Consider the following 23,471-nt stretch of genomic DNA (forward strand, 5'->3'; position numbering starts at 1 on the left):
TGTAAAAAAGAGAGATTATTTTCATGGCAAATTTTAAAGAATGGGTCAATTAAAATAACTTTAATTTTATACTGCAATAACTTGTGAAAATCAAGTATAATCTAGCAAAAAAACCTACAAATAACATAATAGAAAATTCAATTAAAGAGACAAAGAATACCACATACCCTACTTATATTTAGTTAATATTATGTGGAGTAAACTATTTAAGAATGAAGGATTTGAGGGAATGATTCATCTGAGTGCAACTTCAAGTTAAAAAAATGGTTACAAATATAATTAGGGAAAACTGATAATATTTGCAGATGACACATGGCAAATCAGGAAACAATTTGAGAATATAGTAAAACTAATTACTTGGAACTCAACTACATTCAACCCTTGTTTAACTGGCATAAATGGGGTGACGAATAGATAGAAAGGAAACCACAGACTACCCAGAATCCTGGTTAAAACAAAACTGTAAAACTAATAACAATATGACATAAAACAAATTTATGAATAATCTAGTAGTTCAACACAGTCCACAGATGTTACCCAAAAGTGTAAAAGAAATACAAGTACTTGGATTTAAGACCATGTAAATTATCTGCCAAAAAAGTACTGGGCTGTTAAACAACTCTTAGTAAAGATCCTTGTATTTATGAGTCTTGAATTAAGCAGACACATGCCTCCTTTCTCTTTCATTACTACCCTTAATTAGAAGTTCAACCAAACTTCTTGCTCAGTGGTGTTAGAATACAGGCATACCTTGTTTTATTGAGCTTCACTTTATTACACTTCTCAAGTATTGTGGGGTTTTTTGTTGTTTTGTTTTGTTTTTTACACATTGAAGGTTTGTGCCAACCCTGTGTCAAGCAAGTCATTTTCCAATAGCATTTGTTCACTTCATGACTCTGTGTCACATTTTGGTAATTCTCAGAATATTTCAAACTTTTTCATTATCATTATATTTGTTATGGTGATCTATGATCAGTGATCTTTGATGTTACTATAGTAGCTGTTTGGGGCTGCCATGAACCACACCTATGTAAGACAACAAACTTAATTGATAAATGTTGTGTGTGTTCTCATTGCTCCACCCACCAACCATTCCCCCATCATTCTCCTTCTCCTTGTGCCTCCTTATTCCCTGAGATACAATAGGATGTTGAAATTAAGCCAATTAATAACCCTACAATGGCCTCTAAGTGTTCAAGTGAAAGAAAGAGTCTTACTCTTTCTGTAAATCAGAAGCTAGAAATGATTAAGCTTAGTGAGGAAGGCATGTCAAAAGCAGAGATAGGCTGATAGATAGGATTCCTGTACCGAACAGTTAGCCACACTGTGAATGCAAAGGGGAAAGTTCCTGAAGGAAATTAAAATCGCTTCGCCAGTAAACACACAAAAGATAAGAAAGCAAAACAGCCTTACTGCTGATATGGAGAAGGTTTTTGTGGTCTGGATAGATCAAACCAGCCACAACATTCCCTTAAGCCAAAGCCTAATCCAGAGCAAGGCCCTAACTCTCTTCAATTCTGTGAAGGCCGAGAGAGGTGAAGAAGCTGCAGAAGAAAAGTTCGAAGCTAGCAGAAGTTGGTTCATGAGGTTGAAGGAAAGAAGCCACCTACATAACATAAAAGTACAAGGTGAAGCAGCAAGTGCTGATGTAGAAGCTACAACAAGTTATCCAGAAGATCTAGTTAAGATTATTAATGAAGGGGGATACACTAAACAACAGATTTTTAATTGTGGACAAAATAGCCTTATACTGGAAGAATATGCTATTTGGACTTTCATAGCTAGAGAAGAGAAGTCAATGCCTGGCTTCGAAGCTTCAAAGGATTGGCTGACTCTTGTTAGGTAGAGGCTGGTGCAGCTGGTGACTAACTTGAAACCAGTGCTCATTTACCATTCCGAAAATCCTAAGGCCCTTAAGAATTATGCTAAATCTACTCTGCCTGTGCTCTGTAAGTGGGACAACAAAGCCTGGATAATAGCACATCTGCTGACAATATGGTTTACTGTTTTAAGCCCACTGATGAGACCTACTGCTCAGAAAAAGATTCCTTTCAAAATATTACTGCTCATTGACAATACTCCTGGTCGTTCAAGAGCTCTGATGGAGATGTACAACGAGATTAATGTTGTTTTCATGCCTGCTCACACAACATCCATTCTGCAGCCCATGGGTCAAGGAGTCATTTTGACTTTCGAGTCTTATTATTTAAGAAATACATTTCAGCTTTCTTCTTCCTCTTCTGGGGACGGTACCTAGAGGCATTCAGGATGGTTCAGCGTTTGACATACCATCGTAGGCTGTCCTACAATACAGACTCTAACAAAACCAGGCTGTCCCGAACCCCTGGTAATAGAATTATTTATCTTTATACCAAGAAAGTTAGGAAAGCACCGAAATCCGCATGTGGTGTGTGCCCAGGCCGACTTCGAGGAGTTCGTGCTATGAGACCTAAAGTTCTTATGAGGTTGTCTGAAACGAAAAAACGTGTTAGCCGGGCCTATGGTGGTTCCATGTGTGCTAAATGTGTCCGTGACAGGATCAAGTGCGCTTTCCTCATTGAGGAGCAGAAAATCGTTGTGAAAGTGTTGAAAGCACAAGCGCAGAGTCAGAAAGCTAAATAAAAAAATGAAGCTTCTTTGAGTAATAAAAAAATCAAAAAGAAAAAAAAAGACATACATTTCATAAGATGATAGCTGCCATAAAGAGTGATTCCTATGATGGATCTGGGCAACGTAAGTTGCAAACCTTCTAGAAAGGATTCACCATTCTAGATGTCATTAAGCATATTTGTGTTTCATGGGAAGAGGTCAAAATATCAACATTCACAGGAGTTTGGAACAGGTTGATTCCAACCCTCATGGAAGACTTTGTGGGGCGAAAGACTTCAGTGGAGGAGGAAACTGCTGATGTAGTGGAAACAGCAAGAGAACTAGAACTAGAAGTGGAAGATGTGACTGAATTGCTGCAATCTCATGATAAATCTTGAGCAGATGAGAAATTGCTTATTATGGATGGGCAAGAAAGTGTTTTGAAATAGAATCTAGTACTAGTGGTGATGTTGTGAAAGTTGTTGAAATGACAACAAAGGATTTAGAATAAATATAGCACTAACTTATTTAATAAAGCAATGGCAGGGTTTGAGAGGATTGTCTCCAACTTTGAAAGCAGCTCTACTCTGGGTAAAATGCTATCAAATAGCATTGCGTACTACAGAAAAATTGTTCATGAAAGGAAGAGTTAATCAATGTGGCAAGCTTCACTGTTGTCTTATTTTAAGAAATAGCCACAGCCACCCCAACCTTCAGCAACCACCACCCTGATGAGTCAGCAGCCATCAACATCAAGGCAAGACACTCCACCAGCAAAAAGATTGTGACTCTCTGAAGGCTCAGATTATGGTTAGCATTTTTTAGTAATAAAGCATTTTTAATTAAAGTATATGCATTTTTTAGACATAATGCTATTGCACACTTAATAGACTACAATATAGTGTAAACATTTATATGCACTGGGAAACCAAAAAATTCATGTGACTTGCTTTATTGTGATATTCGCTTTATTGCAGTGGTCTGGACCCCAATCCACAATTATCTCTGAAGTGTGCCTGTACCCCACAAGTACTTCTGTATGAGCTGAGGGATAGGGCCTAGTCTATCAGGCTATCTTAGATAGCTCTGTACCATTTATTTATTACTACAAATATCTTTTGGTATATAGTTGTTTTATTCATAGTAATTTTCATTTCTTTACAAATATACTCTTTATGATTAATTATTACTTTAGTTTATCTTCTACCAGGTAATCAAGAGTTGACTGCCCTCCCAAATATATAATCATTTAGGTATTGTCTAGAGAAAATTTACCTTTGCTTTTTTGCTGTAAAAATTTCACATAAACTATAGATTTTTGCATAAATTGATATTTAGATAAAACTCTAGGAATAATGTTTCCTTTGTTTCAGAAAACAAAAACTTTGTTTCCTTTAAAGACACACTCAGATTGGTTGGTATGATATAGCAACCTAAAAATATTTATTAAATTGAATTACTGAACTGAAGTTGAATGTCTGAATTAATAACAAACATGGAAATAAACTAATTATAACTAATTCATATCCTGAGAACATTTTATACTGATTGGGGAAAAAAGAAAAAAACCCAAACCTTACTAATCATTTTGCAGCTGAGAAGACCATTATACTGAGCTGACCAAGACCTCACAACAGCAGCCTATTAGAACGGAATCTTCAGCTTCCAAATGAACTTTTTTTTTTATGATGGACTATATTTTTTAGAATAGTTTTAATTTAGATTTACAGAAAAATTGAGAAAATAGTACAGAGTATTCCCATATATACCCCCCCTCATCTTCTATTATTCACATCTTGCCTTAGTTTGATACATTTATTACAGGTAACACACCAATACTGAAACCCTTATTTTCAACTAAGTCTATAGTTTAATTCTGAAAATCACCCTTTGGAAAATTCTGTCCTACAACATACCATGGCCTACCACATTAACTTAGATTGGGTTAATATATAAATCTGAAAGCATTAAAACTCAGTTTCATTAGAATTATCTCTGGAAGTGTAGCTAAGAAATTAATAATAGCAGTTAGTTCTTAGAGAGAGTTATTGGCTGAAGGTATAAAAATGAAGGGAAGATCTGTTTCTTGTGTACCACTGTGTACCTTTTAAAGTTTTTACCAAGTATATATATTACCTATTTAAAAATTAACAAAAATTAGGGCTTCCCTGGTGGCGCAGTGGTTGAGAGTCCGCCTGCCGATGCAGGGGACACGGGTTTGTGCCCCGGTCCAGGAAGATCCCACATGCCACGGAGTGGCTGGGCCCGTGAGCCATGGCCGCTGAGCCTGCGCATCCGGAGCCTGTGCTCCGCAACGGGAGAGGCCACAACAGTGAGAGGCCCGCATACCAAAAAAAAAAAAAAAAAAAAAAAAAAATTAACAAAATGCTATAAATTCGATTACTCTGTAATTCAGTCTGTCCTGGAAAAAAGGGTTTACTGTGTAAATATGGATTTTGTTACCATAACATTTATAATACATGTCCACAGCAATAAAACATTGTTGCTAGCTAAAATCATACACATATAACCTGTTCTCAAATATAGGATGGTAAATTGTTTAACATAAAGCAATCAGTATAGGAGTATTTTAGAAAATAACTAACACACGATGTTCTTAGATAAGATAGTGAGAAATCAGAGAATTATACTCACAAGACATGCATGTCTATAATTTAATAAAATAAATAGTGTAGTATGCCTTATTGATTTTAGTTTTTAACGTAATATGAGTAATATGTTTTTAAAAGTTGGTTATTCTGGAGAAATTAACCCAAATTTGCCAAAGAAAATCAAAATAAAAGTTCATTAAACAATGTGTTCTGCAAGGAGGGATTCATCATAATTTAGCCTCTGTGCAAGCAGCAACTTTCTCAGCCATTTCACTGGGAAATGCCTATCTAAATAAAATTGTTGTAAAATACTTGGCTAGTGGGGTCTATACTATAGCATATTATTCTGATTTACAATAATAAAATTATAGCCTACTTTCATTTATTTTCCATATATTTATACTGTTATTATCATTATTATTATTTTACCCTTTCAGTAGTCCTGGGAAGTATACTTTTTTTTTTTTTTTTTTTGCGTTACGCGGGACTCTCACTGTTGTGGCCTCTCCCCCTTGCAGAGCACAGGCTCTGGACGCACAGGCTCCGGACGCACAGGCCCAGCGGCCATGGCTCACGGGCCCAGCCGCTCCACGGCATGTGGGATCCTCCCAGACCGGGGCACGAACCCATGTCCCCTGCATCGGCAGGCGGACTCTCAACCACTGCGCCACCAGGGAAGCCCGGAAGTATACTTTTGATGCCACTTTCCAAAGCAGGGGACGGACACAGCAATCAAAGGTCTTTTTCTAGGTTACCCAGAGATCTCAGAGCATCGTCAACTCTACTTTCTTGACCCAGGTCAAGGTACCCCCTCTTTATATTATACTCCCTGACTGTAACTACAGCTTAATTATGCAAAGCCTTAATAATTAGAAATTCAAGCAGAATTAATTAAAAAAGAGAAAGATGATATTAAGTATTTTTAAAATAACAGTGTTCAAGGAGCTTCAGAATAATCTCTCAGGATCACAACGCAGTGAGAACTGATTCTCAGGATGATCACATGATGGAGATGTTAAACTTTAATCTGCAGGCTCTATTAATTAAATCAGGAAAGTAGGATGTATTTCACAAAAGTTTTCAGTGAACATCTCTTGCATTAGTGCTCAGTTATCCCGAAAAAACTCAAAACTATTAACCATACCAATTTTATCCCTGAACAGTCCAGTGAACTTTCTACAGAAGATTGCAAATTCTTAGTGAGCAGAAACCATGTGGTCCTCATCAAGAGTTGTTATGATACCTATATGTACTGTTGCGTAATCAGTGCTTGTATCTATACATCAGTAAATATTCATGAGGACCAAGAAGTAGGAAAATGAGTAGTTATTAAAAACCATGGAATTTGTCATCACATTAAAATTTATTTGAGATTAATTTGTCATTCTATCTTCATCTCATTTTAGACATGTAAGGAGAAATATTTCAGTAGATGAAATCACAGATTATTGAATTCCCATGTTAGGCTTTATAGTCACAATTTAAAGCGGGGCCAAACTTAAAAACATTCAGGTAATCAGGTAAATCTCTTAAGATTGTGGACTCTTAAGATTGACTTCAGGGCCTCCCTGGTGGCGCAGTGGTTAAGAGTCCGCCTGCCGATGCAGGGGATACGGGTTCGTGCCCCGGTCTGGGAGGATCCCATATGCCGCGGAGCGGCTGGGCCCGTGAGCCATGGCCGCTGGGCCTGCGCGTCCGGAGCCTGTGCTCCGCAACGGGAGAGGCCACAGCAGTGAGAGGCCCGCATACCGCAAAAAGAAAAAAAAAAAAAAAAAGATTGACTTCAGGTGCCAAATGTTTAAGATTTTATGTTAACAAAAATAATTTTATGATCAAAGGAGTGTCAGTGTCATAGAAATGGAGTGATACAGTTCCCAGCCATTGTTGTTTTAGACTTTGTATAGTTTAGGATTTTCAGCAATACCTGGCACTGGTGGAGAGTGGATGATGTGTGCAAAGCCACAGCGGCAATATCCCTCCCCAACTCCTGTGAGAGGGCCGATTAGGCAACAGGAATCTGCATCACTGAAGTGCTTCAGCCCGGCCAGTGTTTCTATCACAGAGGCTGGAAACACTGATTCATCTTTGTGCCTTCTTTTCTTCCATTGTGAGGCACAAAATACAGAACAGAGAACAGAGCACAACAAAAAACAGGGGAAAGGAGAAAGGGAAATGTTGTAACTCTAAAATATTTAATTGTTCAATGCTTTGGCCAGACCTTATTTCTGCGACAGTAAGTAGTCAGAATTGCTCGTGTTGGGGATTCAAGGCTATTACTACACCAGGGGAGAGCACAGTTTCCTTTATTCCTGCTCCCCCTGTTATGTATTCTAGCCTCACCCTGGCCAGATATTGAACAGAAGTACAAGACTTTTTCCCAAAGTATTTCAGTCCAGCACACTTTTTTGCTAATGGAAGAATTTGAAAAGCGCTCAGGGAATTCTGATGGGATTTTTAATTTTATTAATTCAAACTAGTAATGTTTACTCACTTTTTTCTAAAAAGTGGTTATACATGGTTTCTGCCAGTTGTTTGGCATTTGGGGGCAGTGGAGGAATTGTAGAGAATAGGTAATTTTTCTATCTATGGCCCTTCCATAAGCAATTCTGAAAGATCTCACACTATACTCAACACAGGGGCTACCAGCTTTCCTTAATGTTAACTCCCTAGACATAGCTATAATTTAGCTGAGAGATGAACAAGTACACAAAATCTATACTTCAAGGCAAAATAGAACATATATCTTAAGAAAACTGTAAGAAAATATTTTTATTTGTTAAGAGAATCATAAGCAGGGTGTCATAGACCGGGTGGAGGGCATACTGAAAGTCATGACTATCAGGAAGCTTTATACCGAAGTGGTAAAGAGCTGGGTTTGTGAATGGTGAAGGCAAGGCAGAATCCCAACAGAGAATGACAGATTTAGAAGCACAGGAATAGAAAAACAAAAAATATGTGTGAGGGGCAGAAAGCAGTTAGCAGTTCTTTTTTAGTTGAAATGTAGGGCATAGCAGGAAGATTGAGAGAACTGCGTAAGTAAGGTGAAAGCCAGGAGGCATTATGTGGTTATGTATTCAGTTCTTTACTACATGTACATGCTATAAAGGATTGGCTGTCTAGAACCATGTGGAATTCCAGATAGAAAATTCCAGATCAAATAACTGTAAATGATTGAACCTTACATTTTAACTTTTGTGAAGAAAGCCCTTATGAAACATGCAGTATACTCTACGTCTCACTAAAGCATGTTATATATATTCCCCCCTTTCTGACTGTGTTTCATGAAGCCCTAAAAATTTGTCAGATATATTTTGGAGGACCAAGGGAGCTGGTGGTAAATGAGACGGTCTTCCTGCTACCTCCTCTCCCTCATTCCCAGAGCAGTTTAACGTTTTACTGTTTTTCTTGTTAGATTACTTCTACAAGATTTCATTTGAAGAAGGAGTTCCACCAATAACATAAAGTTTGAGTCCAGTGAGAAACCCTTGTGTAGTCAGATTACTAAGAAAGCATTGACGTATTGTAAGCAGTTTATTTTCTTTAATGTAATAGACATAAATGTCGTAGATAGATGAATAGATAGAAGCATAGGCACATGGATGGAAGTAGTAGTACATGGTAGGGGATATTTGAATGAAAAAATATGTGTGTGGGAAGAAGTTAACATCATATTATAGAAATAGACAACTTTTAACCATTTATCTTTTGGAGAACATAGAGATCTTGTTTAATATATGGATACAGGCATTTACAAAATAATTACCTGGTTTCCTTAGAAGGGTCAGTGCCGAAAGTCCTCCACACTTTTGAACATGTTTTTTGTCCTTAATTCAAAAGTTCTCTTTGAAAATTTTTACATCCTGAGAAAATGTAAGTACTTGTAATATTTGGCATGTTTGTTACCTAATAGAAAAAGATTCTTATTAAATAATATCTCCTAAACTTAAAACAATAGTAAATAGAATCCTAGTTGTGTTTTTTAAATGAAATGTTTCTAACTTTTACTCCTTGTATAATCCACAAGCCATTCATTAAATTTTAACTTTCATAATCATTAAATCGTTGTGCAACTTAGTCTTGATTCATAATTATTTCAATTAATATTTTTATCCCAATACTCAAATCTGACTTGAGTTGTCCATAGTTCCATGTTTAGGAATTCATGATATGAAAACCATCCTTTTCATTTCTTGCATAGCAAGATCAACTCTTAAGAGAGTATTATCCATAGAAAATGTAATTTGCCCTTTTGAGATGGCTATTTATGGCGATCACATTAAATTACAAACATTGAAATATTAAAATAGAAATTTTCTCCGTGCTCTGATAAGCTACTTTTGTTAATATTTAGAGGAATGTGATTTTCTGTGCTTTTTTAACAGAAAGAATTATTTTGGGTCTTCTCACAAATGGATTAAGGATTTAGGAAAAAGGAACTTTTACATTCTATCTACTGTCATCTCTTTGTAGTTGGTGACTGGTCTAAGTACAAAGTGAAAGCACAGGAAATTAATAAGAATTTTTAAACTAATGTTTATATAATAGGAAGTTTAGAGAAAAATACACATATTCTATACATATAAAAATAGGCATATGCTAAAAAATGTATTAAACCTCCATGTTGTATACACCTCAAATTTATACACTGTTACATTCGGTTATGTCTCAGTTTTTAAAAAATCACTGTTTTAAAAAGGTAAACATGTTTTTTAAGCTTAGTAGCATGAATTTCCTTTTGCTGTATTCAGGAATGACAAATAATTAACTGCCTGTGAATGCAAACTAGAGTATCTGATGTCCAGGAGCTTACATTCCTTCTGGGGATAAAGATGTGGTCATATGTGAAGATAACTGCACACAGTCATAAATCTTATGATGGTAAAGGCAATATTACAGGATCCTAAAACTCTCTGTAAACTGAAGTGATGGGGGAAGATTTTAGGGAGTGGGAAGGATTTCTGTTGGTCCTGGCAATAATGAGGGAGAATTGAGCTGTAGGGAGAGGAAGGAGGAGGCCATTCCACCTCCTTCCAGATGGGGGAAGTTCATGTAGCCACTTGTGGACGCTTGATGTGCTCTAGCAGGAGGTTTATCTAGTACAGCAGCAGGAGTCCAAGCTAAATAGGAAGGATGGGCCAGATGTGGGGAAGGTGATAAAAGAAAAAAATCCGCCTGGCAGCATTAAAAAGTTTATTTATTTATTTATCTATTTAAAAATTTATTTATTTATTTATTTATTTTTGGCTGTGTTGGGTCTTTGTTTCTCTACCAGGGCTTTCTCAGTTGTGGCAAGCGGGGGCCACTCTTCATCATGATACACGGGCCTCTCACTATCACGGCCTCTCTTGTTGCGGAGCACAGGCTCCAGACGCACAGGCTCAGTAATTGTGGCTCACGGGCCCAGTTGCTCCGTGGCATGTGGGATTCTCCCAGACCAGGGCTCGAACCCATGTCCCCTGCATTGGCAGGCAGATTCTCAACCACTGCACCACCAGGGAAGCCCAAAAGTTTATTATTTTTATATCATGTTTTCACATGTGTTCTATACCTTTCTGTGGCAGGTAGGATAATGCTTCTTCCCACTCACCATCCCAAGATGTCAGCTTCCTAATGCCTGGAACCTGTGACTGTGTTATCCCATGTGACATGTGAAAGAGGAAAGCGTAGTGTGGTAGGCTGAATAATAGTCCCCAAAGACATTCAAGTCCTAATCCCTGGAACCCATGAACGTTATCCTATATGACAAGTGAATTTTGTAGTTGTGATTAAATTAAGGATAATTAGATGCAGAAATTATTCTGGATTGCCCAGATGAGCCCTAAATATAATTACAAGTGTCCTTATTTAGGAGGAGGAAGAGGGATATTTCAGACAGATGAGAAGGAGGCTATGTGATGAAAGCAGAGTCAGAGAAGATGCTGAGGTGCTGACTTTGAACACACAGGAAGCGGACATGAGCCAAGGAATACAAGAAACGTATTTCTGTACACTGGAAAAGACAAGGAAATGGATTTATTCTAGAGCCTCTGGAGGAAGTTTAGTCCTGCTAACACCTTAATGTGAGCCCCATAAGACTCCTTTCAGACTTGTGGCCTCTAAAACTGTAAGAGCATAAATTTCTCTTGTGTGGGTCACCAAGTTTGTTATAATTTAGCCACAGAAAATTAATACACATAAGGTGTCATGTGCTCATAAAGTCATTGGAAAACCTGGACTGTGCTCTAGTGGACTTATAAGAATGGTCTACCTCAGGCTGCCATGAGAACACAAGAAGTCATTACCATAACTCTAATCCAGTTGCCAGGAACCTCCTCTGCATGACAGCCTCAAAATTGGTGAATGGCCACTGGAACTTGTATTCTGACTGTCCTCTCAGCCACAACGACCTCTTGACACACAGCTGAAAAATGGGCACAGGAATCTGCTGCAGGAAAAAAAAAAACCAAAAAACCCCCCACCTCTTAATTTTCCATTAAGACTTTGCTTTTGGGGGTATGGGGGGACAGTAAAATAAGCCAAGAAGCTGTCCTTTGCCTCCTTTTCACCTTCTAGATATCTCAGTAGTTTTACAAAGGAGACAGAAATACAGTTTTTTAGCTTTCCAGCTCCTGCAGTAGTAAAAAGTTATCCTAGAAAGAGAATGAATGAATGAAAGATGAGCAGAAAAATCCACAGAATTTATCACAAAGGTTTTGAGGTTATTTACATGACCACTCTGGCCTCCATCATTCCCTATGCTTTTTATAAAATTACAGTTGACCTTTGAACAACATGAGTTAAAACTGCGTGGGTCCATTTAAATGTGGGTTTTTTCCAATGGTAAATACTACGTGATCTGCAGTTGGTTGAATTTGCAGATAGAGAAAAACTGCATTTGGGGGGTGGATTTTGACTGTGCAGAGGGTCTGTGCCCCTAACTCCCCATTGTTCAAGGGTCAACTGTACTTTCTAAGCAATGTGAATTAATAAAATTGCCAATTAATGCAGCAACATGAACAGAACATCTACTGTGTGCAGAGTATCATATGAGGTCAAGATGGGAAGATACTAAGGAAAGGAAAGACTTGGTCCCTGTTCTTTCAGAGAGTACATGCTTAATGTGAAACAGAACTGATGTGTACATATAGGTAATACAGGATAAATTGTGTTTGGAAGTTCTGAATGAATTCAGAGAGTCGTCATGTGGGAGGAGAGTTTTGAAAGAAGAGACTTTCTCTGAGAAGAGTAGAAAATGCACCTCTGGATGATTGAGAACTTAGCTTATCTGTAGGATGGAGGCAGGAGGGAATGTAGTCATATGTGTGATTCTAGCTGGTTGGCACACAAGTAAGCATGGAGAAGTTATGGAAATGAAAGTGCTAAGGTTGACATTGTTGCTAAGTAGCCAAGAGGAAATTGAGGAACTGATTTTTCTTAGTGAAAAAGTTATTATGACCTGGTAAAATCATTGGAATAAGCTCTGAGAAAGGAAGTTAGGAAACAAGAACACTTGCGAAATTCATTTAAGGATGCTGAGATGGCATCCAAACTGCAAAAGGCAAAACTCTTACATCAACTGCTGATGAGGTTTGACTGAAAAGAGACCATGCTGCAGATACACAAATAGCTCTTTTTCTTGTATTTTTAGAGTAAAAGTAATGTGTAGAGAAGGTTTTTTTAAAAGTACAGAAAAGTGTAAAATGAAAAGTAAAAACCTCTCTCATACTCCACTCCACTTCTGGATCTTCTGTCTAAAGGTTCCTGCTATTAACCGTTTCCTATGTATCCTTTTGGAAAGCATTTTTCTGACGTAAAGACCACATGTAAATATACACAGATAGGATCATGGTATTATACAGTGCTTACCCTGTCCATTGAGATCTTTTAATACCAACACATTTAGATCTAACCTATTCTTGGTATGACTCTAAAAGTATCTCATTGTACAGAGTTCTCATGATACATATAATCAGTCTACTACTGCAGGATATTTATGTGGGTTTTTTCCCCCCAGTTTTTACCTATTTGTCCCATTTACCTCTCTGAGCTCATCTACTCTTCTCCCTAGGGCTCACTCTGCTCCAGCCACACCAGCCTCCTGCATATTCTTCAAACACATCAGTTGTAGCCTTGCTTTTGCACAAGCATTCCTCTGCCTAGAATGCTCTTCCTTTACATATCGACTTGCTTCCTCCTTCACACCTTAGCTCACATTTTAACTTCATTTTTTTTTTTTTTTTTTTTTTTTTACGGTACACGGGCCTCACTGCTGTGGCCTCTCCCGTTGCGGAGCACAGGCTCCGGACGCGCAGGCTCAGCGGCCATGGCTCACGGGCCTAGCCACTCCGCGGCACGTGGGATCCTCCCGGACCGGGTCACAAACCCGTGTCCCCTGCATCGGCAGGCGGACTCTCAACCACTGCGCCACCAGGGAAGCCCCTCAACTTCATCTTTGATTGTGCTATATGATATTGTAATTCCATCACACTTCCAGTCTACTTCCTTTTAAAATTTTTCTCCATAGAACATTTCACTCTCTAAAATATCATATGCTAATTTATTTTATTTGACTCTTTTTTCCCCTAAAATTTAAGTTTCATAAGGAGAGTAATTTTGTATGTTATTTGTTACTAATACCTTTAGGAGTTAAGAATTGCTAGACGTGTCTAGACAAGAATATAATCTTAAATAAAATCTTATTCTCAATCAAATTATTTAATTATTGTTTAATCACATCTTTGCTCCATATATCTCTCTTTTGATTTTCAAATATCTCCTAACACTGTAGACTTTTCCTTTTAGTAGATATTACTTTTATATTCCTTTAAGGAGGATGATCTTAGCACATAACAGACACCAGTTTAAAAAAAACCCTAAAACTGTATTAGTCAAATAAATAAATCATGCCCCTTGCTCTAATAAAGGGACAAAAGTAATATAGTCCCATACTCTGATAATTATCCCTTGACACCATTTATAGGTAATACCTGACCTAGTGAAAGAAAATCATTTGATTGCACAAAAGAGTTCTAATTGCAGATAAAATTGTTATGTGTAATAGTCTGGATTCTCTGTACCCAAAATTGAAAGAGGGAGCAATTTAAATGATGTAGATGATAACAGCTTTCAGTGGACACTCTTGTTCCAATATTCAGTAAACAATAGTTTTGAGCATTATGGGTGCTATAAATTTATATCAGTTTCACTTAATTTTTTTCAAGTTGCAGAATTTGCCACAAATTTCATCAGATATTTTGGAATGACATAGCAGGGTGCATCAACAAAATACCCAAATCTTTTGACGGTAAGTGCTTTCAGAGTTTTAGATCCTTCTCCTTCATGGAAACTTTTATATTATTAACATAGAAAAACTTAGATTAAATTATTTTCTTGGTAGCTTGGTATGTTCTATTAAGCTACAGCAAATATTTGTTAATAAGGTTAACAATAATTAAATAGTTGTTAACAATATTCACTTTTTTATTTTTCAAATTGCTGTTAATCTCAAGTACACTTTGGAGAACAAACATACAAACAACTTGATACCTCATAATATAAAGTATGTGGGTAAGTTAGATCTGTCTACCTTCCAGGCACAAGTATGGAGGGCTTATTTCATGGCTTTAACTGGAATTGTGGAATACAGGTAGGAACATTAAGGTAATTGCAGAGATGTAGTGATCCCTGAAGAATGGCCTCTATCATGACATTTATCATCCTTGATCAGGGTGTAAAGAAACTGTAATGTGCTGTGATATTTTCTCTTATTACTCATGATTAAGTCACACCAAAATGGCACGAAGACCAGGAAACCAGTTAGATGTTCACCAGTGGCATTCATATTTAATCTCTGAGAGATCCAATTGACTTCTATGAGTTAGTTAATAGTTCATTACCTAGTATGTATGATTTTCAAATAAAACAACCCTTTTAAAGATAATAATTGCAAATATGTGAACTGTATTTTTAATTAGAAAAATAGTGAGCTTGTACTGGTAAGCTATTTCTTATCATATGTTTGGTGCTGTCACACTTAACAGTTATTTAATTATTTGTAAATTTTTCTGGTTGAAAAATTTTTTCCTATTTGATGTCAGCATAGTTTTTGAGTGTTGTCAGACATTAAATGGGAACCTAATTATAAAACAAATTCAGCTGTTCAATATATATGGCCAGGGCTTCCCTGGTGGCGCAGTGGTTGAGAGTCCGCCTGCCGATGCAGGGGACACGGGTTCGTGCCCCGGTCTGGGAAGATCCCACATGCCGCGGAGCGGCTAGGCCCGTGAGCCATGGCCGCTGAGCCTGCGCATCCGGAGCTGTGCTCCGCAACAGGAGAGGCCACAACAGTGAGAGGCCCGCGTACCACAAAAATAAATAAATAAATAAAATTTAAAAATATATATGTATGGCCACTAATAATGCTATTATTAGCCTGTGAAAGCCTCTAGTCAGTTTTTCTTAATACTGAATTCTACTGAACACTATAAACTCACAATTTTGCATGACTTTATGTACAGTTAAAACCTCAGTGAAATTATGTATTTGTTTATTCAACAATTATATAGCATTTACTCTGCACCAGGTAATGTACTAAGGACTGAAGGTATAAACATGAATAAGATACCTCTCCCTCACTGAGTGTGATAGACTGAATAATTGCCCCCTAAGATGTCCATATCTTAATCCCTGGAACATGTGACTGTTACATATACAGCATGGTACAGACTTTGTAGATGTGATCAAGTTAAGGATCTTGGGATTATCCAACGATTATCCTAGAGTATTGAGGTGGACCCAAATGCAATTACACATATTCTTTTAAGATAGAGGTACAGGGAGATTTGACCAGAAAGAAGGAGAGAGAGCAGTGTGACGGTGGAGGCAGAGACTGGGGTGACATGCCTCCAAGCCAGTGGATGCTGCAACACGTATAAGCTGGAAGAAGCAAAGACCAGATTCTTCCCTAGTGAGTATGGAGGGAGCTAAGCCCTCCTGACCCCTTGATTTTGGTCCAGTGATACTAATTTTAGACTTATCGACTCCAGAACTGTGAGAGAATAAATGTGTTTTGTTTTGTTTTTGGCTGCGTTGGGTCTTCATTGCAGTGCATGGGCTTTCTCCAGTTGTGGTGAGCAGGGGCTGCTCTTCGTTGCGGTGTGCGGACTTATTACGGTAGCTTCTCTTGTTGCAGAGCAGGGGCTCTAGGCACGTGGGATTCAGTAGTTGTGGCACATGGGCTCAGTAGTTGTAGCTCGAGGGCTCTAGAGTGCAGGCTCAGTAGTTGTGGTGCACGGGCTTAGTTGCTCCACGGCATGTGGAATTCTCCCAGACCAGGGCTCGAACCCCTGTCCCCTGCATTGGCAGGCGGATTCTTAACCACTGTGCTACCAGGGAAGTCCCCAATGTGTATTGTTTTTAATCATCAAGTTTGTGATAATTTGTTGCAGTAGTCACCAGAAATGAATATACTGAGGTACTCAACATTTAGTGAGAGACAGACACAAAAACTAATAATTATTGTGCAGTGAGAGTGCTATGGGAGGTATGTGGGAAAAAGGAAGTGGGAGGACAGGTGTGGAGCACTAACTCTGACAGATCAAGTTCTTATAAAGCTACTTAGAAGATCTGGACTGAGGCTTGAAGTAAAAATAAGAGTTTTCCAAGCAAGGAGAGGAGTACAAAATGGCAAAACAAAAAAAGTGCAGTGAGTTGTATTACAAGACCGTATTTTGAATTGCATATTTTATTTCAGGAAATACTAAGTGCTAACATAATTTTCATTGACTTTTAATATTTTGATTAGTTGTCATTTATCAAAGAAGAGCATAAGGCTGTATGAAGCATTCTTGGAAAAAGTAATATCATATATACTACAAATAAGATAAAAGAATAATCCAGTGTTACAGAAGTAAAGAATAATTATTATTTCCTGTCATTGCTAGTAGCTGGGTGTTTTAGAGAGGTTATTACATGGAAATTTTGATTAAAGTCATCTCAACAGTGTTGTAGTGTAATCAGTTGGAGAGAGAGATCATTTATTCTAGTTATACAAATAATCACCAGCCACTCAAATCGTAGTAAAAATAAGGCAACAATTTTAATAAAATCTTTCTCTTATCTTCTTTCATTTTATTTGGATTATTAAGAAGTTTTCCTAGAAGTTTTGGGCCAAGTAAAAAGTAGAGAGAGGTCATTTCTCTGTATTCTCTTGTCAAAATTAAACAATAGAAGTAGTGATGATGACTGAACAAAACACCTGATACTGTGTTGCGGACCCCTAGAAATTTTGCAAACTGAACAGAATCTGCATGAGTTTTGAAATCTATTTTCAAAGTTGAATTAAGTATTAGAATGATAACAAAAAGAGGTCATAAATCAAGTGGATATTTATTACAGCGTGCATCAGGTATCAGTGATTTGGCTGTGAGAACAAGGTAAAGACAAATAAATTATAATATAAAGGACAATTAGATTATCCAGGATGACAAGAAAAGTAAAATTTAAAAAGCAGCTGTTGGTTTTAGTTCTTTTCCCAGAGCCAAGAAACTGGATTAGCTGATCACTAGATACTGAGAATTTCATTCCCACACCCTTCACAGCATTAGGCATTATCAAACTTTTTAATTCTGTAGGGAAAGAAGCCAAATACTGGCACTTCCCAAAACACTAGGGAAAACATTTTTTTAAATAGTGTTTTAGCCATATTCACTAGGCTTGCTCCCCTCCTCAGCATCTCCAACTCACCTGAGGGCCGTGGAGCTCACAACCCCTCCCCAGACCTTCCTGGACTCTGACCCAAACCCTAGGTAAAATGAACCATGTCTACACCCCACTCAAAAATAGATTTGTAAACTCAGCCACTCAGGGAGGTCTAATTTCACATTTCATTTTGGCAGAGGGTTTTCTGGGATAATTGCCTCCAATACAGTCTAAACAACTTTGCTATTAATGGAAATCGAAGCAGAACTGAGAAGGAGATCAGAATTAATTTAGATGGCAATATTCTGTTTTGTTTTGTTTAATCAATGGTCCAAGAGAGCTTTCCCATTGATACAACTTTAAAAATACTTTAATCATATGCACAGTAACTATACTTGAATAATGGATGGCGCTTAGTCTAGGAAATCCTCTTTCTCCTTATTTCTGTAAGCGGTTTCATTTTTTTCCTGTATATATCATTTTTTCCTCTATATCCTATAAATATAATCAAGGTAATAGTATACTAGTATGATAACCTATAGGAACAGTACATATGCTAAAATTCACTTATAGAAAAAATTTATTTTAAATATTTTACAATTTCTACTTCTCATTTTACTGCAAAACAAAAGATTTCTATGATTATCCTAAAAATATACTTATCCCTTAGTTTTGTAATGAGATACCTAAGTGTTTCATGTACATTGGTAGTATCATCTGTTTACAGAGGCATATACCTTTCCATTGATTTTTCAAGGATTTTTCATAAGTTATGTCTGTCAGCTACTCTGTTAACAAAAAATATAGTTTTATGCTGTCTCTATCTCTCTGGTTTCTATCCACATCAACCTAAGTCTGGAAACCAGTCATTACAAAATTATTTAGTCTGCTAGTCTCTAGACAACAAATTATTTCAGTTAGTTACCATTTGACAATAATAGGGAAACTAAGCTGAAAAGTAATTACCAGTTTAATCAGCCAATATACCAATGTGAATTTTACAAAAGTCACAGTTGTACTTGGGATACTGTGTTAATTTATTTAGAATGTTAACAGGTCTTATCCTTGCCCCAGCCTAACAGATGTAAGAGAGAAACAGTAAGATGTCTGCATCAATGCTTCTTTTTTTTAAGTACATAAGATGGGGTTGGCTTTTGCTATCCCTGCAGCTTTTTGTGCAGCTAGAAGAAGGAAAATACAGTTTTTATTATTCTAGGAAGAATAAAGTATGCTCTAGTAAATGGGGTCTATTTGACATGAGGTGGTCACCTTAAGAGGGTAAAGATTTTGATTGACTCAAGATAATATACCTACTGTCACGATTTAAATTCAAAAACAAACCCACTCTGTAAAAACAGACTAAAAATCACTTGAAAATAGAATTATTGGGAACTCACAAGATTGATTTGGTCTCGGGTCATCAACTATAATGGGATCTCTCCCCACTTTTTGCTACTTTCACAGATAAGATAGGAGCCCTTCAAGTGATTTTTTATGAAGTTGCTTCCTAGAACAATGTAGAACAGTATAGTCTTTCTTGACATGTAGGCATTTCCTATTCTATTCCCTACTACGATCTAATTCCAAAGTCAATATTCCCTTTTTGCAGTGAGGCTGGAAATGTTTCTGCCTTATAATCAAACTATCACATAGTTGAGCTTATTGTACTTTTAGAAATTGTGACTTTACTTGCTTTCAGCCAGATTCTCTTGTTACTAATAGGCAGTTTTCCTCCAAATTCCATTTTATTTATTCATGATAGAATCTGTGTCTAATTTTTTAAGTATGATTGAAATAAATTAAGTAATCTTTCTAACCAGGCGTGAGCCATTTCACATTTTATATTCTTTATGGGAAAATCCGTTTTGTATCTATATATTCTATTAATACCACGTTTTCCACTCTTCCATTTTGAACTACAATATGGTTTATTTCTTGAAGTTTGGCTTTGACAAGTGTAATTTTGTCATTGCATAACATGAGTTTTTAGTACTGTACATTTCATTTGGTCTTATAGCGAGTAATTCTTGCCAGAAAGCATCTCATAATCTATGTCTTAAAGAGTGTAGAAAGAAATAGAAAATCTTAAGAAGAAACATATTCAACATCCCTTGACAGTTTGAAACTAACAAGCCCCTTTCCTTAATCACTTTCCTCCATTACCAGAGGCTTGGTAAGGAACTCTTATTGCTATTCCATGGATATGTATTTCACAATTAACAATACACTGTATTTTTTTAATCAGTAGATTTTAAAAATAACTAACAGCATAACTCTGTATGTTAATCAGAGATGAAAAGCTCATCGTGAATATAGCTTGAAAATGCTCTTTCAGGGGAAAGATTGCTACCTGTTTTTAATTTGTATGTTTTGCTTATTGAGGAAAAATTACCATAAAGTAAAATTAAGGATTCTTAGTTGTATAGTGCTATGAATTTTGACAAACAAACAATAAAGCTAGGAAATATTTCCATCATCCCAAAAAGTGTCTTCACGCCTGTTTGTAGTCAATACCGTCTTCCCATACTCAGCCCTGGCAACACTGATCCATCCCAATTTTTGCTTTTTCTGGACTGTCATATAAAATCATGCAGTATGTAGCCATTTTTGAGTCTGTCTTCTTTCACGTCGCATAATGCCTTTGAGATTCTTCCATGCAGAACTGTCAATGTTTCATTGCTTTTAATGAGTAGCACTCCATGTGTGGCTGTATCATGATTATTTATCTATTCACCTTATAAATTCTCCCACTATTAATTATATTATTATTGTTATTATTATTTGGCTATTATTTTAAAGTACTTATGGCAAACTTTTTACATAATTTGAATGATTTAATGCCGCAAATTATAGCACAGTGTTTTTTTTTAACAACAGAGTCAGACTTCAGGTTTGACTCCTATCTCCTCCACTTATTAGTTTTATGGCCTTGGGCAAGTTACTTAACACCCTTTAATTTTACACAACTATGCAAAGGTGATGATAATAATACTACTTCACAGGGCTGTTGTAAAGATTAAATGGGTTAGTACCTATGAGTGTTTGACTCTTAGTGTTCAGTAAATATCAGTTATATTTTGTAGGGGTTAGTCCCCAATTTGAAGAGGAGACAAACTCAGAAAAGTTCAGACTTCCTCAAAATCACATGATAACTAAAGTGGAAGATCCAAGATTTTAATCCAGCTTTATCTGACTCCAAACTAGGTACCTCTTCCATGACAAGACATTATTTATTGTCAGATTGAAATCACTGGATCTTTCTCTGATATTATGGCAAACTAGACATTCTGAGAGATCCACTAAAATGTAAAATGCTGAATTATGAATATACATATTTTTTCTAGTGCACACAAAAATGAGATTAAAATTATAAGAATCTTCAAGACCAAAACAGCAAGCTGAAGCCAAAGCAGGCACCTTGCTACAAGCAGTAAACAAACTGAAAAACTGTGCTGCCCTGAGATAAACATGCTGATTGAATGCAGCCACTGAAAGACTACATTAGGCCCTGAGCACCCAGGAGTAGTACCCCCTGCTCTCATTAGAACTAAACACAAATCCTCTCTGGAGGAAGGTCCTCAGATTTTGCAAGGAACGAGTCATTTTAATATTATCAAACTTTTCTGGCAAAGTGAATGGGAGAACACTCCCAACTCATTCTATAAAGCTAACATAACCTCAGTTCTGGAACCAAAAAAAAAAAGTAACAGCTCGACACAGAAAATTACAGACCCATATTATTCCTGAATATAGGTGGAAAAGAAAAATCCTGACTGGTATTAGAAAACTAAATCTAGCAATGCATATTTTAAGCATAAAAAATATATGATGAAAAAGTTGGGTTTATTTCCAGGAGGAATAATTATAATATATCACATTAGTAGATAAAAGGAGAAAAAACATATGATCAACTCAATTGGTGCATAGAAACTTAATGAAATTCACCACCCAAACATAACATTTCCTTGAAAATTAGGATTTATAGGAATTTCCTTACGTACCTAACAAAAGCTCATGAGAAATAGCAGTGTTGTTTGTATTAGATAGATAATAGATAGATAGATAGATAATGTGTGTACATACACAACTATAATATGTATACATATGTATATAAAATCACACAATATAATATTATACAACAGTGAAAATGAATGAGATGGAATCATAGTTACTTAATGTTGAGTGAAAGAAGCAAGTCACAGAAGGCTAGCCATAGTGTGATTCCATTTTTATAGAGCTCAAAAATAAAGTAGGATTTATACATTATTTAGGAATCTGTACATGTGTAATAAAACTCTCCTTTTATGGCAAAGGAATGACTGACACATAATATAGGTTACAGTTATAACTCTGTGGGGAGGCCAGGGGAGAAGGTTGGGGAAGGAGCATGTTGGATGTAACAATATTAGTAATTTTGTATTCTTAAATTAAGCTGTAGCAATGCATTAGTTTGATTTATTATGATGATTTTTATATGTATTTATATAGTATGTATCAAATATTACATAAAACTATTTTTGAGTTATTGAAAACACTGAGTAATTTAAGGTAACAGGTTTGAGTTTTCCCTTTTGATGCTGGAGAGAAAGGGGAAGACACAGCAAATCAATCTGCCAGGACATTTTTGACTATGTAGTCAAACAATAAAAGAAAACCCTGGAGCTAAAGCATTAAAATACAGCTCAGTATTATGTCCCAAGGGCCCAGGTTATTTGAGAATACTTACAACTGTTTCTACCTCAGCCTTAAACTACAGCAGGGCTGGTTGGATACAATATTCTAGATGCCTTTGATGCTGTGTGCCCACCTCGTGTATAGTTTCCTAACCAAAGTGTTCCATAGAAGTAGACTTTGGCATGCTGATTTTCCTTGTTTTAAAGGGTCTCCTTGAAGAAGAAAATTAAACTCTTAAAAGGCTTTGCTGTTAACTAGAGAAGTCCATCTCTACTTGTCAGATGGTGCTCTGACACATGAAGAAAACAAGCAATCGATTATGTAAATAGGTAGACAGCTTTATGAAACACAGACTAGTGACCCTTGGAGCTCAGAGAGTCAATGTTGTAAAACATAGATGATTCCTGACAGCTTTTACATGGGTTTTGTTTATCTGCAATGAATCCATATATATTGAATCAACATTTAAACTATATGCAAAAGAAAACATTTGTAGTCGTTTAATACTGAGCTCACATTCTGAGGTACTGTACATGAATACTTACCCTAACAGTCATTAATTAGATCTATAGGAGTTGTATGGCCACTAAACATTTTATTTTCTGTTGAAGTAAAATCCTTTGAAAAGGAGAGGATATAATGTAAACTTTATTGGCACAATCTTTACTAATAAAATGTAGCAATAGACATCTGTCCCAAAGATATTTGACTGAACACATATAATCATCACTTACCTCACCACAAGGATAATATAGCAAAGCAGCAGAAGAAGAGTTTATATTTTAACATCTCAAAGTACCCATTTTTGTATTTTCCACTACTTCAGGATGGATAGTACCATATGGCTTCCACATAAGTGAACCTGTTACCAATAAACTAGGACCAATGTGTAATTACATTTTCAGTGATTCATCTGTG

The 23,471-nt window shown here is 36.6% G+C and overlaps 2 protein-coding genes across 4 annotated transcripts in view; both read left to right on the forward strand.

Moving 5' to 3' along the window:
- XRCC4 (X-ray repair cross complementing 4) overlaps positions 1–23,471 on the forward strand; it is a 391,068-nt gene that overhangs the window by 238,761 nt on the left and 128,836 nt on the right. Inside the window, exon 8 of one of the 3 annotated variants that reach the window (XM_060093118.1) lies at positions 14,402–14,484. The exons of the other annotated variants lie outside the window; for them this stretch is intronic. Coding sequence (XP_059949101.1) covers positions 14,402–14,484 — 83 coding nt within the window. The remainder of the gene's footprint in view (positions 1–14,401; positions 14,485–23,471) is intronic. 3 annotated transcript variants of the gene reach the window in all.
- On the forward strand, positions 2,230–2,653 carry LOC132485292 (large ribosomal subunit protein eL34-like). The gene has a single exon (XM_060091797.1). It carries the CDS (start codon positions 2,269–2,271, stop codon positions 2,620–2,622), a length of 354 nt encoding a protein of 117 aa, XP_059947780.1. The 5' UTR covers positions 2,230–2,268; the 3' UTR covers positions 2,623–2,653.

The sequence above is a fragment of the Mesoplodon densirostris genome, chromosome 3 (genome assembly GCF_025265405.1).
Source record: "Mesoplodon densirostris isolate mMesDen1 chromosome 3, mMesDen1 primary haplotype, whole genome shotgun sequence".
In the NCBI taxonomy this organism is placed as follows: Eukaryota; Metazoa; Chordata; class Mammalia; order Artiodactyla; family Ziphiidae; genus Mesoplodon; species Mesoplodon densirostris.